Source organism: Cyanistes caeruleus, chromosome 5 (assembly GCF_971803275.1).
Source record: "Cyanistes caeruleus chromosome 5, bCyaCae1.hap1.1, whole genome shotgun sequence".
NCBI lineage: Eukaryota > Metazoa > Chordata > Aves > Passeriformes > Paridae > Cyanistes > Cyanistes caeruleus.
Genome location: NC_141705.1, coordinates 56,866,817 through 56,890,527, shown reverse-complemented (window position 1 = coordinate 56,890,527; position 23,711 = coordinate 56,866,817). Strand labels below are relative to the sequence as shown.

General features: G+C 39.2%; 1 protein-coding gene across 16 annotated transcripts in view; it reads left to right on the top strand.

The window, feature by feature from the left end:
• The window catches only part of LOC147653144 (uncharacterized), a 161,224-nt gene extending 137,845 nt beyond the window's left edge, over positions 1-23,379 (top strand). For 8 of the 16 annotated variants that reach the window (XM_086889321.1, XM_086889311.1, XM_086889322.1 and 5 more), the window contains 4 exons: positions 19,494-19,553; positions 20,426-20,449; positions 21,066-21,145; positions 21,781-23,379. In XM_086889321.1, coding sequence (XP_086745447.1) covers positions 19,494-19,553; positions 20,426-20,449; positions 21,066-21,145; positions 21,781-21,894 — 278 coding nt within the window. In that variant the 3' untranslated portion in view covers positions 21,895-23,379. Of the gene's footprint in view, positions 1-19,493; positions 19,620-20,425; positions 20,450-21,065; positions 21,146-21,780 lie in introns of all 16 variants that reach the window. The other 8 variants (XM_086889318.1, XM_086889308.1, XM_086889314.1 and 5 more) reach the window with 1 other exon arrangement.
• Positions 23,380-23,711: the final 332 nt, after the last annotated feature.

The window sequence follows — 23,711 nt, the reverse complement described above, 5'->3', positions numbered from 1 at the left end:
CTTTGCATTTTTCTATTTTGGCAGCAGCACTGACTGAATCCCCTGCTTCCTCTTTCTGCCCTTCAGCCTAGTAAATGACACCATAGTAGCATATATGAACTGTCCAGGGAGAGACTGAAGTAGGGAGGGCTGCTTCATAGCCTGAAGAACCCAGCTACTGAATGTGTAACTAAATCCCACGCCTGAATATTGTAGGTCAAATTTAGGGGCCCTGACAGTTGTGATGACAACCTTGGTATGAATTGTTTCATTAAAGATGTGTTGGATATGTGTTTCATCCATTCCTTGTGGAAACAAAAAAGGCGCGGTGAAATTGTGTAATGCTTCCCATCCTGTTTTTTGGCCATTATTGTTTCTTCTGGAGAGTTTGAACTTCCAGTGCCTAGGAATGAACAAGCCCATCTGTTCCACCCTGCTGCTCAATACTCAGTCTAGCCTAGCAAGCCTTGTTTCCAGCAGCTGGCGATTCAGCTCTACCAGTCTGCGATGGTTTTGAAGGATGGTGTCATGATCTTATGCCACATGCATGTTGACATGTTCCCCCCCATCATCTGTTCTCCTGTTAAGCTGTGTCAGTGATGACAGAGGTGTGGGTCCATGATGGAAAGGGAGCAGTAAGAGTTGGAGGGCAGCACTTTTTAAAATTTCAGTCCCTTCTGTTCATAGAAACAGAGCTGGTGTGTCAAGGTAATGCATCACTCAGTGGCCGGCCAGAGAAACGTCCCATTGGGCTATGACTGAATGGAGAGACTATTGCAATAGTTTTATGTCTTTACTTCACCAAATAAAAAATACAAGTGTACTCTTCGTGCCCTCTTTTTTTTGCCTGTTGAGAAAAGCATAGTCTGTCAATCAAGAAAAAAGCTTCCAATTGTGTAGCCTGTTAGAATCATTGCATTAATAACATGTGTTTACTACTGGGAGAAGCAGGCTCAGTGTGCTAAGATTTTGTTTGTCAGTAAGTCATTGGAACCCCACTGTTAATCGCATACAATGGTTTGTGGTTATGCCACAATTTAACCCAGGTTTAAAAATACAAACTAGAGCCTTGGTGGTCTGCTGAGAGCAGTGAGTGGAGCAAAGGTATTGGTTGAACCTGCCTTGTGGGCTGCTGGCTCGGAGTCCTGTACGAGCTAATCAAATTTATTAACTCAAGCCATGACCAGAATGCGCACACGGGTGAGCGTGGGTGGGTGCACCCAGGTTAGGATACATTTTGGCTGCATTCTGCAGGGAGGAGGAAAAGCAAGGCTTTGGCTTCCCTTCCACAAAGACAAATTGGAACCAGATATCAACTAGATTTTGGGATCTCTGGCAGTCTAATAAGGAGGAGGTATTTCTTTTTGTTGTTGTGGGTTTTATTTATTGATGTAGGGAAGGGCTTAGGAAAAAACTGAGGGTGTTTCAAAACTGAATGCCGGCGGCATTTGATGCATGTGTGTATCATTGCTGAATTGCCCCCTGCATGCCGCTCTAAAGGCAATATTACAGGCACAATCTCTGACTGCACAATAACGAGGTCTGAGTGTGGTTGCCAGAAAAGGGAGAGGCATTTGGCTACTAAGAAAAAGAATCCTGGAGAGGCAGTTGTGTGTCTTTATATGAATCTGGACCTTCTGGCAGAGGTAGGAAGAGACCAAGTGACTAAAGCATCTTTCTTAATTACAGTTAGAATAGAGTAAGTGAAAATTCCTGTTTGCCACAGCACTGTAGAAAATATCATCCATAAACTGCAGGACTTGTAACACTCTGAGAAGAACATATTCCCCTCCAGAGATAATTATATCCATTTCACCACATTACCATACAGCCCAAGACATTTTGTAGGAACCTCTTCCAGATTTAGAGGAATGTAAGTGATATTTTTAAATAGCAGTGTTAGAATATAGTCAGTTATATACATGCTTATTGAAATAAAACAGCATTAACCTCAAATCCTTTAATCTAAATAAAAATTCCATAGTTTCATTTATCCTAATAACTGAAATTATAATTGGCAAAATTAGTGTGATTTTGAAATGCCTAAGCAGATTAATTCATGAAGGCAGTGAAAAATATATACTTGCTTTAAATTTATATCATTTTTTGTTTGGTTTTTTTTTTTTTCACATTTCTGATTAATATGCATTAACTCCTCACTGCTAAGTTTTTTTACTAAGAAATTAAATTAAATGCATTGAGATTTGCTGAAGGTACTTATACTAGTAAAAGCATTAAACTTGAAAATGTGTGTAATATTCAGGGCAACACTGGGTTTAACTAGCAGTGAGTTGAGACCATCCTTTGCTCATCAGGTCAATATTCTACAGAGAATACTTCCCCTTTGCCCTCTTACCCCATCTCTACCACTCACAATGTACTCCACAAGATCCTATTTTTCTGGTTTTATGGGAGCTAGAGGGGAGCTTTGGAACTGCACAGCATCTGGGACTGCTTAAACTGTGGCAAGGAAGCAGAAGACAAGTGCTAATAAGAGGTGAAGAGGTGAAGACTGAAACATCCTTATACCCAACCGTAAATCTGCACCTCCTATAACTATTAAAGTCAGTGGGAATATTGTGTGTGGTGGCCTTTGGGATAAGACAACCATAAACATCTCCTCCCTCCCCATAACAGTGAATTATTGTTTTAAAAATCTGTCTCTTGGAGCTTTTTTGCCCTTTGTGTGCATTACATCTATCTGATTGTCCTTCACATGAGTATTTAGCTGATTTTTCTGTGTTGTGATGATGATGTTTCCAGTTCAGTGGCAGTATCAGCTTAATTTCAGACTTCTAAGTATTTCTGAAAGTTTTTAGTAAAATGGAGAAGAAATTTCTACAGGCTAATTTCTTTCAGAGATGTAATCCTAATTGTATGTCGCACTCCAACTTCAGTGTTTAAACGATGGCCTGGTCTGGCTTCACGACTGAAATGTGATAGTGGCAACTCCAAGTTAGAAGTCAACTAACATTGCAATCGAATATTTTACATATCCTGAATGCACAGTGTAGTTTGCAAACTGGCTGGCTTGAGCAACATCACCAGTGCAGGGCGGTAGGGGTGACATGCAGAGAAATTCTGTCACCAGAGTTAGCTATGGAACTTAAATATCAGGAGCCTTTATTTATTACTTCTTGTATAAAAGCCCTACAGCTGAAAACAGATGTCTTGCCAGTGAGCAATGTACAAGATCTCTTGTACCCATTCCACCAGGGTCACTCCTTTCTATAACATATGCTGACCATTGTTTTCTTTATCTTGTAGACAGTATTAAACCAGGAGTGAGGCAGTGGCTTGTAAGCAACTGCAGCAACTGTCAAATTTTGGAATTTTTGTATTTTAGACCCTGTGTGCCTCTGTCCAGTCATGGAATTCCCTTTTTCAGGATCTAACTTGTGGGTTAGAGCATGTTCTAAGTGAAGAGAGAAGCTGACAAGAAAGAAAGAAAATAAGGATCATATAGGCTTTGCCAGACTTGGAAAAATGTGGATGTATTAATCACCACTACCTGTGAGCTGTGTCCATACTGCAGAAAAACACAGTCTTGGGCTGACTGACTGAACTGAACAGAACTGTGAACATAACAAAAAACAACCAACAAAGACCAAACAAAGCAGGGAAATATTTCAATGAAATGAACATCTCAAGTTCAGCCCTGATCACTTTATAGGCTCTAAGTTTTTGGCAGTGTGTCTTATGGTCTGAACTCTGCATTTTTCAGCAATTTAGGTTTTTCTTTTTTTATGATCACTTTTTTTATAAAAACTCAAAATAATGCATTGTGACTGCGAATGTCTTTATTTTGCACATTGTTAACACTTTGAAAATCACACGTTGTTGAAAATGTGTACCTCTGAAAGATGCAAATGAGCGGCTGCTTAGCCTCAGTTAGGTTTTAGCTGCAGACAAGGCTAAAACACATTCACTTACATGGTAGAATGTGTGATAGATTGGTATTCTGTGCAAATTATCTTACTCTGCACATGTAGATCACAGGCTCAACTTCATTTTTGTCCCGAGTTGATAGGTTTTATTCTAGTCTGCACAGATGTGTACTTTAGAATGTTTGATAGCAAGGAAACAAGAATGTTAATTAGAAGATATTAAGTGGCTCTGTTTTAGATCATACTTCTGGAGGGGTGGTTTATGTTTGAGAAGCTGAGCACATCTCCACTGTCTGCTGTCACACAAAATTAGTTCTCTTAGTTGTGTGTTGTAACTTGCTTTTTGATAGTGCTAGATGAAAAAACATCAAGTATGAGTAGGGAAAGACTGTGTTTCCATCTTTTCACCCTGCCATTGCCCAGAAATCCAAGGAAGGCAGATCCCCCCTCAGACATATGTGCACCTTTTAGAGAGGTAACACAGTTCTGACCATCCTTTCTCCCCTGAGAGGTGAAAAGAATTGAAAGTGATTTGGGGTTCTGGCTGCATAGCAAGAGAAGGTTCAGGCTGTTGAAGTCATTGCTTTAGCACCCTCCTCTATATGAGAAGTTGCCCAAAAAATTTTGTCGAGGAAAAGTTGCCACTATGGATTTGCCACTTGTTCAAGTTGCATTTTAGCCTTGTTTCTATCAGCTGCTGTAGCAAATGCTCCAGGAGAGCTGTCTGGAAGCTGGCCTTGTACAGTTATATATGCTGTATGTGTGCTTATATATATAAGCATATATGTATATAATTTACATACACACACACATATGTATATAGAAAGCTAAATTGAGAACTTTTGCATAAATTTCAGGCAGTTAGCAGCTGTCACACACTCTCATCCTAATGTGACTGTGAATAACATAAACGATTCTAATCTTTCTAATATCTTCTGCCAAACATAAAACAAACAACATATTTCAGGTTGCTATGTAAAAGAAAAGAGAGTGAAGTTCTTTGGCTGAAAGACATATCAAAGCAAATATATTTAGTTGGTTCTTAAATGAAATTTAGTTTGGGGGATGGCAAGTATAATTCTCTGTGGTGTTACACTCAGTGTTAGTGTAAACAGGAGTTTGCTTTTGGTTTCTCCCCCCCATTTGATCTTTAGATTTGTCTGTTGTTTTGCACATCGTATTGATTTTGTAATTAGTGTTCCTAGGAAAAGAGCAGAATGTACAGAATTTGGATTCAATCATTATAAAAACTATGGGTCAAGGAAGTCATTCTCCCAAACCTGTAAATTTCTGTTTATGTGGATAAGACAAAAAAAAAACCCACTAAGTTTATCAGAACCAGTCTGACACAAAATATGGTTACCAAAACTGCAGGGACAGATTTTCACATGTCACTAGTACAAAAGATAGATGTTCCAGTTGAAACATCATTCAACTGAAAGTGGCCTAATTTCAGAGTTTCAGAGCATCAGGAGCAGCTAACATGGTCTTTTTCTTTGACATTTGATGACATTGCCCATTCTGAGTTTCAAACTTTGAATTTTAGAGCTAGAGAGGAACACTGGTTAAAATTTCCCAATTTTTTTTTTAAAGATAATCTATACTGGATTTACATTATTTATCCATTCTGCTTTTCACCAGAAACATTCTTATGTAAAAAGGTGCATTCAGAGAGTGGACAAAGGGACTCTGAAACTCAGCCAGGTGTGGAATGACAAAAAAATTGGGTTGATATTATTTGAGCCATTTTTGCTGTTTTGAATGTTCTGCAGTTCAAGACTCAGATCTTCATCTGTCATAGAAATTAGCACTATATATTTTTATGTCATTTTACTCATGCTAATTGGATGAAGGAATTTGGAATACACAGGGAGTGAGGGAATCTGGCAGTGTGACATGTGAGTCAGGTTAGCACAGGAACACATGGATGTACATAAAAATGCCTGCCAGCTTTCATTTTCTGATTATTTCAGTCTATTGTCAGTAACAGAACTTTCCTGACTTGGGATATATGGCCATGAACCCATGAAGGGTTCTTCACCTCTAAAAGATGCTTTCAGTTCACCTCTAGGGTGGGCATCCTGAATGCCTAGGGAGGGCTGACTGAAGCACTGCTGAAGGACTTGTGCTTTGATTAAAGAGAACCAGCATGCTCACCTAATTTTACCTTTTAACCTTTAAATTGCTAATGTGTCCCTGTCTTGTTTAACACGGAGCAAAAACACAAGGCATTTTCCACAGAGATATGACACATTTAGATGGAACTTGACAAAGCCTTGAGATATAAGAAGTTCACTTTTATTGGAGATCTGTAAATGTTCTGTGGACAACACAATGACTAAGACATGTTAGAGTATGTGCCAGGGATAAATTGCTTACATAGCCTTCTGGTTTTGCTCTGACTAGCTCTCCCTTCTGTCAAAACAACTTGCCACAGTTAGAAAGGTGGTTCCATGCTGGCCCTATAGCCCAGTCTGTAGGAGTTTGCACACACAGAGCAATGTTTGACTAATAATTCTAATTTATAAACCATCAACAATCCTAAAAACAGATTAGCCAGCGAGGACTTTTTGTGACAAATACCATGGCACTTTTCCATACCGAACCACATAAAAGGACTCTGGGTCAGAAAAATGCATTCATTTAGGATCAAGTCTAGCAAAAGTCCCACGATTGCCAATGGAACAAGAATAACACCCCTGTTGCCAGACTTTTCCTAGGCAGTGGGTGGCCATGGATAGAGTGCTGTCCCTTCCCCCACCAACATAGTCTGTGTGTTACAAGTTGATTTCTGTTGAAGTCCAGCAGCTCCACAGTCTCAGGGTAGCTGGCTACCAGCCTGTGCTTGCATTCCTGCCTGGACTGCAGGGGCTCTGACAGCAAAGCTAACCGTGATGGTTAACTTCACTTCTGGTATGGCACAGGCCTGGTGGAAAACCCTGAGAGCTTCGGAATTGCACACTGAGGTTCAGGAACAAAGCACACAGGGAGTTCTAAACCGCCTCTGCCACCTCGCTGACACCGCTGTGTGCTCAGATCTCAAGATTAAGCAATTCATTTGTGCCAGGATTTAGCCTGAGTTATGCAGCAAGCCAGAGCTCTTGAGAAACATGAGCAGCCAGGCTCCCCTGAGCCAGCATGGCAATGGGTGCGGTCTCTTCTCTTTGAGTGCAGACCTGGACACGGGTGAGGGGAACCGCTTGCAGCTACAGAGAGATCCCTAAATGATGCTGGTGAACTACCTTGTCCTGCAAGGCCACCCCAAAGCAGGTGTAAGGACACCCCAAAAACGAGGCTGTAAGGACTTGAGAAACACATTGATCCTGTCTAAACCAATGAGGTTTTCAGCTGCTTAGAGAAAAGGATCAGAAAACAGATGCACTTGGCCCATTTGTTGAGTTCACCAAGCTGAATGTATATTCTACTGATCAAAATGCTGTTTTCCAGCTGAGCTTTCTCACCAAGAAGACATTTTTAGGGAGAAAAAACAAAGTGCAAAACAACAAAACAACTGAATAATTGAAACAGAAACATAATTTTGGAAGATGATGAAAGTTAAGAAAATGGGAAGGGACCAGAGGGATAAAATATTATATTTGCCAGTTGCAATATTTATTTCCTCTAGTTACAGGGCTCTATGATGGGTGGATGAAGGTAAATGAGACTTGTTTATAGTAGATTTATGTAAATACAGAAGAGCTTTTCCAGGATCTACATATATCCACCAAATATGAAAAGTGTAATAAATTACTGCAGTAAAAATGTCAGAAGCTTCCCTGAGATCAGCAAGAAAAACTTCTTGGTTCTTCAAACCCAGCTACACAGCCAGTGTCGTGTGTTACTACCCTTACCCACATCCACAAAGGCATGAGATGAGTTTAGCAGCATACCCTGAATATCAGCATCTCTGGATGTTTTACATTAAAGGGGAAATTGAAGGCCCACTCTCATGCCAACTTGTATCTTTTATGTGCATATCCATAAAATACATCCTGCAGTTCAGTGACTGACTTTTCAGTCAAGCTAGTTCAGACTTTTGCCAGAAGGGTAGGTCCCATCTGCCCCTTCCTGTGTTTGCTGTCTTGTGCCAGTGCCAGCATTTGTGTCTGTAGAACATACACTGCTCCAAATACAGGGTACAGGTAACAGAGAACTGAGCCAGGTGAAACTACATCTCTGCAGAGCTGTATCTCATAATCCAGTATCTAAATCTCTTCACTGGTACCAGCCTTTTCATGAGTGCACTAAGTAAAAAAACAAACAACTTTTGTTTAGGTAGGTGCAGTTCCTGGATAAATCCCATGGACAGTAAAGACTATATCTCACATATATTGATGCTGTGCTGCATGGATGGGCTGCCCAAAAGAAGCCAAGAGCAATTTCCCATGGTGAATTCCCCATGCAAGCCCAGTTCTCAGCTGCTGCTGGTGCTTCATTCTTGCCATGTGTGTTGGTCCTGGTGTAAGGAATACCTCGGGCTGGGCACAGGCATGGCAGGCAGTACTGTAGGTGTGCCACGCTTTGCTCTGCTGACACTCAGCTTGTATCTGCTGTGGGCTCCTGAGAGAAGGGGGAGGAGGAGAGAAAGGAAAAAAAGCCCATGAGCAGAAGCTGCAGGAGCTCACAAGAAAAGACCCTCCACAAAGTTCTGTGTCCCAGATCTGATGCCTGACTCACAAAGCTTCACAAAACCCCTTGATACTCCTCCCTGCTGAGCTGAGCTGTCTTCCCTGCTTACCTTTGATCATAAGTAGTGCGTTAACTTATGTATTGCAGTTTTCTGGGTTTGTGTCTTGCTCATACAAGAATCTATAAGATGTGGGCTAGATTCACATGTGCTCTCACATTCCTTCCAGAAGAATGCAGAAAAATCAGAATGTAGCCAGAAGTCTCCATCTAGTTTGATTTGTCTTTTCTCTAGCACTATCTAGGAATTGCTACACATAGCATATTGTAGGCCAAAGTTTATAACTGCATTTAACTGCACCTTCCACACAGCTCGTAAACCAGATTTCTAATAGCTGTAATTTTAAATTTCTCTCCTTGGATGCAGTGGAAAATGTGACTTTCATGCTTTTCTGTATGTTTACAGCATCATAAATAACACGCAGATCTGAAGTGTTTTAAGTACATCAATATGCTGTTTTAAACAAAGTAGTGAAAATATGTAGCATATAGTGTCTCGTTGTTTTTATTTCTTTCAAGGCTAAGATTCCTCCTGCCTGCACAATTTTTAACTTTGCATGATTCAAGAGTTCTTTATGTGCTGCACCTCAAAGTAAATGGAATTCAAAGTCAAATGAAACTTGGGTGAAGAAAGCAAGCGTGCAAAAAGCCTGTGTGTTATTGCTACTTACTGTAGATTTTACAATTTATAGAGTTCCAATAGACTTTTCCCCAAAATTTCAATCTGTGATAGTTTTAACATCCAAAATCGTACAAAGTCTTTTGACAAAACAATCCTTGAGTTGATACTTGACACAGTAATAACTTTCAATCAACCAAGAAGTCTCTCTGTTGGTAAAACTGTTTGATTATAACCAGTTTCCATAGCTGCAGCAGTATGCTTATTATACATTACGTATTTACTGCACTGTACCAATCCAACACTTCTATAAAACAAATCATTGCTAAAAAAACCCTGCTTCTTATTTAGGATTATATTAGTATCATTCATTATATAAATAACTGATGGAGTATATAAACTTGGTTGTTAAACTTAACTATTGATCTGATAGAAACATTTTAAGCACCCTTTTGTCTTTTAGAGGTTAAAATCTGGATGTACATTCTCTAAAGGAATGGCTGTGCTCAGGCATAGATTTCTTAGCGTTTCCGACCCTCTTTGCATGCAAGAGGACTTTGGGGGTTTTTTGTTGTAAGTGTCTCTCATAGAAATGGAAAGCCCTGAATGTATTAAAAGATGGTGTGGTCTCTTGGTCAAAAAATGCAACTGATGTTCTTGAACGTTCTGCTTCAGTGAACCCCTCACACACCACACATGGAACCAGTAAAGGAGCACTGTTTCTTCCTTGAAATGGGCCATGCTATTTCGTTGAAACAACATGTGTTTCTGCTGGGTGTTCTGTGGTTCTGTCTCAACAACATTACTCAGAGCTCAAATACAGCAGGTATCAGCCAAGGAACTCTCAAGTATCAGAGGGATGAATAAATCATATTTTCAAGAAACACCCATCCCTTTCAAATAGATACACAGCTATACATCTGAGACATAATTTGCTTGAAAGAAATAGTATAATCTCACTCTTCCAAAATTCGAGTTGCCAAAGGACTTCCAGTAATAACTTAAATAAAAGTCACAGGAGAGGGATTGAGGCCTCAGTACTACTGGGAACTATAAAAACCAATCCCTTTCCTCGTGTCTGTTCCACTGGTGACCTCTAGTGCCCAAGGACATGAACAGGTATTCAAAGTTTCTCCAGAGCATTGCTTTGAGAGAACGGGCAATAAAGCAGTGACCTTTTTTTCAGTGTTAAAAATTCTGACCTGGGCTTTCAATTCACAGTGTTTCAAGTGCAAAACAATAATACAGAAACTTAGTGTATTAAGGGAAGAAAAATATTTATGCTAATTGTAAGACTAGAAAGCTTCTTATTTGTAAAAATGAATACTGTGCAAGATTATTCACATTTGGACCATCAGTTTCAGGCATTGTCTTTTCCTCAGTCTGTGAAAAGGAGCCAAGCCTACATTGCAAATGTGCTTTAGCCAGCACATACTACTGAGCAGATGACCTTGGAGCACGAGGCCTAAATGGGTAACATTGTTGTCAACTAACTGGAATTTATCTGAGAAATAGGATGCCTAAGTACCCACTCAAAGACCACAATGGTTCAGAGCTTTATTTTTAGTTAATATATTTCTTTTAATGTAGTATGTTCTGACATGAGAGCAGGTTGTTTTCTACGTGAAGGAATAAATTTAGGAAAATAAATCTTAGGTATTTGCTTCACAACAATATTGTTGAATGGAGATTGAACAGAAAAGCAGTTCTGAACTTCACTGCTATCCTGTCAGCTATGGAAGCAACAGGCAGTTACATAGGTCCAGGCATTCCATGTTTCTTGGGCAAAGTGCTTTGGTAGATCTGACTTCCATGAAGTCCATTTCTGCCTGTGACTCAGACTTTAGGTAATAAGAAATTTTCCTTGGCTAATGTGTACCTAGTGATGTGCAAATAGCAGATAGCTCATGTGCAAAAGTGTTAACAGGAGTAGATTAAACTGCTCTGAGAGAAGCATGCTAGAGAGAAGTGCTAGAGAATTGTGTGTGAAGGAGCTAATAATTGAATGCATGCATTAATACTTTGCAGATATATATATATATTAATAGAAACAAGATAAAGTACAGCAAAGCTTGCTTACAGCAAGGCTGGAATCTCAGATCTCTCTTTCCAAGACTGAACCCTAATCAACAGCAGGAATCACAGATCCACAGAATATGGTGAGTTGGAAGGGCACAGAACACCCCTAGAGTCACACCGTGTGCCTGAGAGCATTGTCCAAATGCTTCTTGAACTATGTTGGGTTTGGTGCTGTGACCACTGCCCTGGGGAGCCTGTCCCAGTGCCCAAAGACCCTCTGAGGGAAGAATCTTTTTCTAATGTCCAACTTAAATTTCCTCTGAGGAGTTTTGCTCTTGCATCCTGCCCACCACTTGTAAGTATTTTGCTGCACTGTAATTGAGTTTTATCAACAAAATAACAGCTCAAGCTGCACCTCTGAGGAGGGACCCCAAACAAAGGAATCCCTGGGCTTTTATATTCCTCAATATGATATTGATGAAGGAATTGTATCTCCGAGTGCTCTGAAATGTCATCTCTTACCGGAGAGATGGGCAGGTGCCCTCTTCTCTGATTATGTTGTAAAACAGAAGGATGCTGCAATGGATTCTAAATTGAAAGTCCTGGATGAATGAAGGTATTATCCTGCAGCTCTGTGCCAGGAGTCTGTGTCACAGGGAATGCTTTGTAGTACCTTTGCTGTTGCAGAACAAACCTTTGCTGTGGTGTGGTAGCAGACACCTCAGCCTGCAGTTGCCACTCTGACCTGCCCTCATCTCACTCATCACTGCATGGACCTCTTCTGCAAAGTTCTGATATTTCCTCCAGAGATCAAATGCCTAAAGCTCTTTGCTGTTTCAGTTGTTTATTGGGTCTGTCCTGAGAGGGCTAATGGCCTGGGGTCGAAGAATTCAGCCTTGAGTTACTGAACATCTCTTGAGTGAAAGCATGTGTATGGATGTGTAAGAGACAGAAGAGAGTGTGAGAATGGGAAGGAGAGGAGGTGTGTACAGAAGCTGGTCTTCCCTGTAATATAAACCATGACAAATCCACTTACACATAGAGAGATGTAAGTGCAGTCTTAAAATCTGTGTGTTGGGTGGCAAAGCTGATTACATGACTTCATTCCTGATGTCATTTGATGGCTGTGGCAGTGAACACAAGCCACCTAAGCTTTCTGCAGCTTATATAAGAACAGGACAGTAAACTGCAGTAGCTAATTGTATACAAAGTAAAGCAAAGCTGTATGGGGAGACTTTTTGTATTTTAATAAAGGCATGGGAAACAGCTGACATCTTAATTCAAACATGAACAGAATACTCTTAAAGTAAACATTATTACCCTGTTATCACATTGGCTGTCTGGCAGCAGTCCTCTGGCCAGGATCTGAGGTGTGAGGTGGTAGTGATCCAAAGTGCTGCACACACTGCCTAAGGAATACAAGCAGTACTCAGCTAGTAGAAATGTGCTACTGGTGTTTAAAAGAAAGCCAAAGCACTGCTCTGCTGGAGACATCACTGCTCAAGCACCTGGAGGCTCTGAGTACTTTTCTGACAACAGCAGCTTCTTCAGAGGATTCAGAGCATTCAGAGTATTTCCTGCTTTTAAGACTGCTTTAATGACTGAATCATCCATAGTCTGAGCCAGAAAGGGAGTAAAAATCATAAGATGACTCATTATGAGTGTAAGAATATAAGATCTACTAGTTCTAGAACTTTTATATGTTTTCAGCTGGAATCAAATCTTCTTTCAAGTGCAGTTTGACAAAAGAAAAAAGCAAGTAAAAAGGAACAACTGTAGGTGGCACAGAAAATGTGTCAGTCAACATTTTCAATTAGCATAAAAACTGTTTCTAAGTATGTTCAAACTATATTTACTTACATTACTTACATTACTTACATACCTTAAAATAACTATCCTTCTGTTTGACCAGAAGGTTGGAGATACTCAGTTAAATAAATTATCAAGTTAAGATAAACATTTCAGATGAAATTTCCTTCTTTAAATTTTTAATCATAATTAAAATTTGTAGTTTAAATCAGGGTATAATGCCTGCTCTCCTCCTCTATGGCTCAGAGCAATACAGACCCAGTGCTGGACTCTGAGCACTGGGGAGAGCACACGTGAGCAGCATCCTTTCAGGGCATCTCTGTCATTTTTTATTCATCTGAATAATAAGGGTACCCATTAATTTGAAACTACAACTTTCAGGCCATCAGGATCTATGTAGTCTTGCTACTTTGGTTTTATTTGGTTTGGTTTTATTGGTTTTGTTATTCTATTTTATTATTCTATTCCACTGATACAATTGAAAAAAAAAAAGCACAACCTTCCAATTGTGAATAGGTTAAATTTAAGAATGTTGAACCCATCAGAAAAATGAAATGCTTTACTCTCTAAACATTCCTACTAAACATCTGGGAAATCTTAGCTTAAAAACTGTGCAGCAGTCACAATGGAAAATCCTTGAGAGTGATGACAGCTCTGATTTCACATATATTTATAATCCTGCACTTCGTTTATTTTCTTGAGATTTCTGAATTTGACAGAGACAGATATCTGAAAATAACTGACATAACTGACATGCTAGCTGTCAGCCTGCTCTTAAAATGTGTGGTCAGTACATCAAGGGAACTAAAATATAGGGGGCACAATGTTATTTTCCACTACAAAATATAGAGAAGAAGAAGCATTTTGTGGTTCTTGAGTGAAATGGTCATATGTGAAAAAATAAATAGCTGACAGTCTCTCACTTCAGCAACTTGTATGTGGTGCTGAAGGCAAACTACTACCTGCAGTGTGTGAAGGAAGGACTTTGCCACTGTAACACAAGCATGGAAACACAAAAATGAGAGCTGTTGCTACAGGGATCAAACTTTCACCTGGGTTGTGGGTAAGATTTTCACCAGGCCTGTGAAAGGTCCTTCCTCAATAAATGGGATCATTTTGTGCAGTAACTTTGAGATAGTTCAATTCAATGTGCAGCTCAATCTCCTTTGTTCCTGTAGGCGTTAGGGTTAATCCATAGTTTTGGCAAGTAAGAAAAGCAAGAGAGACCTAAATGAAACCAAAGCTGCTTTGAGACAGGAGTTTTGTGTTCTACACGTCTGCAGCTCCCAGTACAAAGAGGACAGTTTCTTCAAATAAAATTACATCACGTACAGACTGCTGTGACAAAGAGTTAATGTGTTACTTATAATTCAAAAGGCAAAGATAATAAGATTAATTTCAAAATTTTCCAAATATGAGATGGAAGACAGAAGTGATTGCTTGCTGTCCACAATACTGAAACTTCTTGTGTGGTGTCAGTAGTTCTGCCAAGGTAAGCAGGAAGAGGAATGAACTACTTACCTCCATTTCCTATATCTGCTAGGCGCTGCATAAATTTCTGTGAGAACCTACCAATGAGTGGCTGCAGATCAGACTAGACAAAATTTCTTCCACATGTTACAACCACATTGCTCATTAACCACAGTGATTTGAGAAATCTGCCCCGTTCAGTTATCTCAGTTGTGGGTGATGGCTTTGTGTAACAAGAGCAGTGCACAAAAGGCAGCTAGGGCTGGGAAAACCTGCCAGAGAGGGATGCTGGCAGCTAATTCCTCAGGGGGATAAGCCCTGTTTTTCCTAGGAAAATTCAGCAGGAGTATTCCTGGAGCAAATCCTTGCCTAGAAAAAGAACTGTAAGTGTCGTGTACATTTATATATGTATGAGGACCAAGAAACAAATGGTAAGCTACAGTGAGTTTGACTGAATCTGCAGGAGCAATGATTTTGTGTCACCTTAGAGTAAACATGTTGTTACAAAGACCTTTTGGTTTAAGAGATATGCCACTTACTATTTCATAAGTAAATAGAATCTGTCTTACAATGAGATAATGAAACATAATAGAGTTTTAATGTAATAGTTTTTATTTTTCCCAGTCATAGTTCTCTGTACATACCACAGCTCCTGAGCACATACAATAATGTAGACATGAAAATTAGTGTGTGTGACTGTCACATCCCACTTCTACAAGGAAGGAAGCACCCAACATTCCTAGATGCCAGTGGTGGAAAAGGAACAACAAATTTTACAGGGTCTGAAAAACCTTATCAGGTGTTATTAGTAAATTTTCTGTATATTTGCTGTCACTTCAGGAGCCCTGAGGTGCCTCTATTTGGATGTGTGAGGACAAGAATAGGACTGCAAATGAGAATACAGACTTGAGAGAAGTTGTTAAAGGGTTCCAGATATTTGGACAACTTCCTGGGGAGAACCAAGCTGACAAAATCCTTTTGAATTCTGTAGTTTCAGCAAACTTGATTATAGATGTCTTTCTAAATTTTCTCTCCTACTTCCTCTTTTCTTTATAAATCACTGTTGTTTGTTGTACAGTGCACCTATTGCTGCTGTGGCACTTTGTAAAATTAGAAGACTGGATTCACTCTGGCATTCTTGCTAGCAATGACAATGACAGCAGATTTCAGAAATGCAGAATATGGCAACCAGGGCAGGGAATTCCAGAGTATTCCATTGAGAATATGGGCTCTTCAGACTTGTCTTTTGTATAAATACTTTTTTCTGTGTACACAGGAGATGCATGAAGATAATAATTTCTTACTCCAGTGAAAGTGTTTGTAATAAGGCAGAGGAAACATAATTGTTACTGGAGATGTTCTTCCAACAAAGTCTGATCTGAAAATGTCTGGTACACAAGAAGAAGTCTGAGAGAAAGCCTTTGAAAGGAAAAGGATACATAATTAAAGTTGTTTCTTGTGCTGGTTAGCAATGGACTTGGAAGGCAGAAAACATTGTAACAGCGTTTTTCACTGCAAAAGTCTGCCGTAGCCTGATAAATGTTTTGAATAAAAGATAAGGGTGTGCACTGAAAAAAAGCTGTTAATGACACATTGCTGCAAGCATTATGCTGTCCTGTGGAATGGAGATATTTGTCCAAATGCTTGTCATTCCTGCTTGCTTGTCACTTCTGAAAGAACAGCTGGTATCTTTTTCATGGGTTCAGGGGGACACAAGTATTCCCTGTTGTACTGCTGTATACCTCAAAAAATATTGTCTCAGTAGAGAAAGAGGGTGAAATTTTGACAGCAGGATGACAGTTTGCCAAGCAAATTCCTTTTTATGGATAAATTTATTTATTTTAAATTAAGTAGTCAACTCAGTATATTCTATGGTGTACCCTCTGATGAAGTTCATATTTCTGTCAACCCAACTGGAGCACTGACCATCAATTTTGAGATGGACTTGGGAAGCAGCTATGGAAGGCATAATACTGTTTCTTTAAACTATCCTAAACAGCTAGGTATGTGAATAGTCATTACACTTTACAGGCTGGCACTGTTTTTGCTCTGAATACTTAATTTTATGGCACACTAAATATTTGTGAATATATCATGATCTGTGACCAGTGCCTGAGAAAATGCCTGGCTTTTGCAATCAATGGGCATTTCACTTCCATGTGCCCAGGCTTTTCCATCTGGATGCATTTTCCATACTTACCAAGAGCTTTGAGATCTACACAGTCTCTTTGTAGGTGTGACATACAAGATCATAATACAAGAATAACCTCATGAAAACTGGAGTGCTCTTAGGAAATGGGCAGTTCAGAACTTGTCTTACATATGAACAGGACTTGCCATTCACCTGTTGGTCTCGTAATTTCTGTGCTCACTGCACACTTGGTGAAGTGTGAAAATTCTTTACAGCAGATCCAAAACTTCTGGAGTCACAGAGCCCATTTGGCATCCCAGGTCCTGCAACAGCTGTTTCAGGAGCCAGTCTGATTCAGCCAATAAGCAGCACAGCAGAGTGATAAGTGCAGCAGGGACAGGCTTTTGACATCTGTGGCTTTTGGTGGCACTTCTTTGCTGTGGGGACAGTGACCTGGGGATTTTTCCCTGGTGCTTTTAACCCAAAAAGAAAAGATTAAGATGTTTAAGACAATACTTGTGTTCATTCTATTGTTTACAGGTGAGTGAACATTTCTTTATATTTTTTCCTCAGCTAATATTTCCTCTTCAATATTTGCAATTGCTTTTTGAAAATATTCCTAAGTACATTTTAAATTTAATTCATATGGATTGAGCTATAAGTTCAATCACTGAAAGTGTTTTGTATGTTCATTATTATATTGAACCACATGAATTATTACTTTAGTTATATCTCTATCAGGAAATTAAGCTTAACAAGTAAACTAATGCTTAAAGAGCACACAGTTATTTTGCCATGCAAATATCTGTACCACTCCTAATAATAAAACTTCAAGATTTATTTAGGTTGGATTGAAGATTTATTTAGGTTTAGATTCAATTTAGGTTGTATTTTAAAGAAATCCTCTGCAGGTGCAAAAAGTCGCATGTGCCAGTATAAAAGCTAAGACTTGTTGCAATATTAGTCATCTTAGACTCATTCATGAATGAAAAAATATATGCTAATATAAATTATGATCAATATTCTAACAATCAACAATAAAACTAGAGAAATGACAACATCTACAGCTCGTCCCTTTATATTTGTCTGCAATGCTGGTTACAGGTACAGTGACAGTATCTCAGTGATGCTGCAAGGAAACCAAAACTTTAAGTTATTTCAGGCCTTTTAATGATAAGCACCAAGCTTTCCCTCCTGCCCCACAAAGACTTTGCAAATTTACTGAGTAGAAGTGAAAATGGCTGGGATCTCCCTCTGCAATTTTCATGGACTTCCCAACTGCACCATTTGCACAATTAGGACTGTCAGGACCCCTTGTGTCAGTCCTGTCTAATGAAAACATTTATGTTTGATACTCAGAATTTGTGACTGAATGTTGTATTAGAGAGACCTTACATAATTTGAGTATAATATTAGACAGTAGTGAAGAGGTTTATGTTTGTCCGTTAGAATTTGTGATTAATTGTATCAGTTTCATAAATTTCCACCAGAACACTGTTTCCTTGTGAAAAACAAAAGAATAGGCTTAGTCTGGTATGACTTCTTCTTTATACCTCTAAAGGCAGCAATAGAAGGAGAATTTAAGAAGGTGCAAAGAAGTGGAGGGGGCTGGCTAATGGACCTTCTTATCATGAAGGCACATGTGTTCTGAAACAAGCCTGGCTGAGAATTTATGCCATCCCTCTTCTAAGGAGTCCATGGAAATACGTATATCACCTCTCTCTGCTGAGCTGTGCCCGGCTTGGCAGAGTCCTAGGAAAGCTTCAAAGTGACAAAGCAAAGACCAGGGTTCTCTCCTAACCCTGGAGTAACTTGAATGCATTGCTAACAAGTGCTGCACGTTCTCAGAGAGAGGCAGCATCTGCCCAGAAGTACTGTTGGGTGCACATGTTTGGTCTCTTCCAGAGAAACCACGGATGGATGTTATGTTTGGAGGGGATGCTATACTTCTAGGAAGAAATTTGTAGATAGCAAATCTCAGGGGAGACCAGAATTAAGTACGATGTTTGATGATGCTGATTTTTTTAAACTTGTGTGTCCAAGAATCTCATAGGGCAGAGCTTTTCCCCCCTGTGATGTTTCAGAGTCCATGTGGAATCTCCTGGAACTTCTGCTTCAATAGAAGAGGTTTTGTTTTGTTTTGCTTTCTGTGTCACAACTGTGGCTGTAAAAAGCATCTCCTTAATGCTCCAATAATGTAAGAAAGGGTATGGTTTTCCTCTCTTCCTGTCATTAACAAAAAGCTGAGGAAAAGTATCTTTCATTTCTCCCCAATTATTTTTTATTAATTTGCAATTGAAGGGGAGAAGTAATGTGAGAGAAGAGGTGTTAATTATATTTGTTAATTAAAGCAAGTAAATGAGTGTCATCATCTCCATCAATGTTGCCTCCCATTTGAGAAGCATATAGGGAAAGTGGAAAAGTGAGGATGAGGATGAATATACTAATAAATGTCCCAGGTGAGCTGAGCTGCCATATCCTACCGACCCCATCAAAGCAAATGAAAATGGTTTTGCTAATTTTCACAGAGTGCCCAAATCTAGTAAAGGCTCTGATACTGACCCCTTTTTGTATTTCATTTTCTTACTCTGGAGCAAGGAAATAATAGCTGAGGAGAATATATGTGACATTTATTTCTTTTTTTTAAAGCTGAGTAAATGGCAGTGAGGGGAGCTTTCCCAAACTTTTTCTGATAAATTTCTTATCAATTTCAGCTAAAATGTTCGCACACAAAAAAAAGGGGATGGAGGGAAACATTCCAAATGTAAATCAGCAGGCCAGATTGTCCAAGTTATGTGCACTTGAATCTTATAACTGAAATTATCAAACAACTTTAATAATACATGGTATGGCATACTCCAGCAATAATTTATTGAAATGTTTTTAATTTTAGGATATCTTTGTAATGATGAGGATGAAGACACAGCAGAGGATGTTACACCTGCTAAGGGAGGTAAACATCCCCAAAATTCTTCACTAGGTCTTGCAACTGGAACACAGGACCGTGATCATGTTGCAGGTCTGTTTTTTAAGTTGTTGCTTCCTTCAAATCCTGAATCAGTTCTTCCCTCAGGTGTGCACATCTGAGTCTTGTGAATACATTGTTCCACTTTTCCGCTGTTGTTTTCCCCCCAATGTCTGTCCTTAGAAGAATTGCAAGCGCAAACCAATTTAGCAGCAATAGAACCCTGTGATTGATTTAAACAGGTTTCCACCTGTTTCTACAGAGGTGGAAGCTGAAGCACAAAGAATATTTCTGACATCTCAAATAACACAGCCTAAATAATTCTCTGTCAAGGGACAGGAAATATATCCTTTAATATGAGCTGTCAGGCATTTTCCATGATCAGTGGCTAGCTTCATATTCTGTGCCAAGAACAGAACACTAATGAAGAAGACAACAGCAGAAAAGGGCCCCCAGACCTGTGAAGTGTCTCGATTGTTCCTGTGACACCTCTCTGTGTAGCACCTGCCTCTGGGTGTGTCTCAAATGCCGCTCTGCTCCCGCTGGGCTTTCCGGAGTGACCTCTGCTCTTAACACCACAGCCATGGGCTGCATGAGACTTCCTAAGTGCAGGCTCAGAACACTACTGCTTTCTCAAATCCTCCTTTTGTGGGGCTTTGGGTGCTGCTGGTGGTCTCCACAGCAGCTGCTGGGGTAGTGTTAGTAGCTGAAGTGTCAGGGATTTTACCTGCCATCCCTATTTCCTCCTCTTGTATTCTCTCTGCTTCTTATACTGAGGTAGGAAAGCAAATTTTGGCTTCATTACACCTGGCTGTGTAGTTTTCTCAAGCTTCTAATTTTTATTATTTCCCTTTTGGCAGGAAGAAGTCTGCCAACTCTAGTAGGTAAGTTTACAACTTCAACGTATTGTACTTTGGCTTAAATAATTTTTTCTTTACCTAAGTTTTGAAATTGCTACTTCTTTTACTGCACTTGGTTATGGACTACAAAAGCTATGTATGGACTTTTCATTAGCTTGAAAAACTCTTTTTTCATATAATAATATTTAAGACACTCCTTAATTGCAAGTCATGGTATTTCTCTGGTGATTTGAGTAATGAGAGTATCACTCAACTAGACTAAACCAGAGTAATTTGCTTTCTTATTACTATTACTTTGGGGCTTTTTCTTTTAATAAAATCTGTAACACAAATATTAATCATGTGATCAGAAGTAACTGTTGCTCACAAAAAAAAAAAAAAAATTGGTGATTAATTGTAGCATTTATGTGCACTGCCAAAAAAAAAGAAAAGTACTCTAATGATCTGTGACATGTTTGGCTTATTTGTACAAACCCAGACCTGAATGAGATTTTTGTTTGTAGGAAAAATCAAGACCTATATTTTAGTGTCACGTATAACTGTTTTATGCTGCATAATTACCCACCACAAATGTAGGTATTAATCTTTTCCTAGTCTTAATGGCTTAGAGTCATGGCTACATTTCTTTTTACTCTTCTAGTGGCAGGAGTCAGCATTGCCCTTGTGTTGCTCTGTGTTCTTATCGTTTCTGTTTTTTGGTATGCATGGAAAAAATCACAGGTAAGTCCCGTTTTTTTCCTTTGGATATTTGTTACTGTGTGTATAATACGTGTATATATTATAGAACATGAAATTTCAGCTTTTCACTTGTCACTCAGATTTCTGATGTTCGTTTGCATTGTAGTTGTTTTTCCACTGGGAAGGGGTTTTTTGTTTCCACTGGATGGCATTCTTAAAATTAGGCAGCTTGTAATCAAAATTTAATTTATCTCAGCTGACCTCCCTTTTTGGGTAGGACTCGCTCACATTTTTGTAGGAATGGTTTCTGGCTTGAAGATCTTTTTCACAGAAGGTCCGGCATCCGCAATGATAATTGTAGTGTTCAAGTTAGTCTTATCTGTCTGAATTATTTTAGTTCCTATAATTACTCATCATCATTTATGCTATAATAAGTTATCACAGACAGTCTTATCTGTGATGAGTTAATATTGATAAAAATGAACATACTAGGTAATTTATAATAAATGCGGTAACACGATAGAAACAGAGATGCAAAAATAGTCTATTACTGAAACAATTTAATAATACGGAAAAATATGAGGAGAACTAATCTTATATTGACATTATTAGCTTTCCATTTGTCTAGCTCAGGTGCACACTGCAGTGATGATAATACATTTGTGTTTCTTTCACAGGAAGGTTCAGTTGAACTCAATCCTATCCCCTATGGTGAGGCTGAAGTGTCCTTACGAAGCCTTTCGGTGCCTGAGAACCAAAAGGAGTGGCCTTTTGAGAGAGCTGTGCAGTGACAGCAGGAGAGCTGCTGCATAACCCTCTGGGAAAAAAGAAAAGCCCTCTCAATTGTAGATAGTTGAACAGCACTCTCAAAAGAGCTGTATCTGCAAAAAAAGTTACATTCTTGAAGTTATAAATGTCCTTGTTAGGGAAAATGTCACAGTTAGTCTATTTTCTAATAAATTAAACCTGCACACGAACACCACCACTGTTGAGATTAGCTGGAATGGCCACTGTTTGTGCTTGTATACCTGTGCATTTCCTATTGGAAATGGCTCCTGGAAGGTTTTAGCTTCCAAAAATCTGTCTTGGGCAACTAGTTTACCAGCATAAACAGTGCTGTTCCAGTGCCTGGGGGTTTCCTAGGCATTGTTTAGTTTGCTAATCTAGATATCTATTTACAGTTTACTTTAAATTTCACAGTTGATACACCCACCCACTCATGGCCAGGGATTATTCAAAGATGACCACTGCAAACCTGCTTGCTCCTTGTGCTACTCAGCAGAAGAAATAGTGGAAGAGTGACAGTATCATCCAGTAAAATTCCAGTTTCTGGGCTTAACTGATTCTTAAATTTAAAATTAATTTAATAATAATCAAGAGTCACTCTCCCACTGTTTTTTCCCCTGACTGAGTAGCACCAGCTGCTGCCAGGTCCCCTCAGCAGCCAGTGAGTGCTGTGGGGCTCTGGCTGAGCAGGAGCTGGGTAATCTGAGACCCAAAGACACTCCCAAAGGGCTGCCCTGCAGGAACTTGGTACAGGCAAGAGGAGCAGAGGGGTGAGGGGATTGTCTGAGATGGTTCCCTCAGAATATTCCTGTGTGAGCTTTGGCCAGTGACCCTCATTCCTGAGACTGAGCTCCTGCTCTGGAGGGCAAGACCAGTAGAATGTCCTTAGCTTATATTTATCTGTGAAGATAAATACATTTAAAAGCATGCAGTGTATATCCCCCACAGCAGTGAATCTACCCTGAGAGCTGTAAATTGGCAGGAAGGCACAGGTTCTGTTTTTGTGTAAATCTTCTCAAACCAGTATTACTTTTCCAAGTAATAGTAAAGAACTCTATGTCAGCTTTCAAATTCAGGTGACATTTTCTACAAATAAAGGCAATTTCTTCATGAAACTCAAAAAGATTTTCAGATGACTTTTGTGAAATAAAATGTGAAGGAATATTTGAAAGCTCATCAGTTCCATAGATAACAATATCTTTTTAATTTCTGTTCATTTATTCTGAGTTTAAGAATGAGGTAATTGCATGAATTTTATGTGTAGCAGTATTATTTAGGGTGGGAGAGTTTGGCTAAATCTGCTTCCTATATGGTGGTTTTTTTAATGTTAATCTTCATTATTTCTCTTTCATTTAATAGAAATTTTGGAAGTGCTTAAATGCTTTTTTAGATATAAGATCAAGAGTGCCCTAGGCAACAAACAATGTTAATTGAACACAGAGGAAATAAGAATAAAAAATATTTGTGAGGAATAAATCATATGAACTATGTTTACAGTGCTTTTTAATTGATGTTTGTAAGCCTGTTTGTGAATCACTTTGCTTTTGCTTTCAGAGTGTTTGTATTTTTTTCCTGAGCTTTTACAGAATCAGTGTGCTAGAAATAATATTTAATATTTGCTGTTTGGCGCTCATGTTGGTTATTACACTGTTGAAGACGTTTTTGATTGCTGAAAAAGTTTTCCTCTGCCTTGGGTGGCCAGTCCCAGAGGAGTAGATGCTGAGTACTCAGCAGATAAACTACCTGTGGGCTTGAAATTACTTGTGTCAGTGAAGCCTGAGCAGCAGCTGGGCTGACACAGGTGCTCGCAAATTGGGCTTTT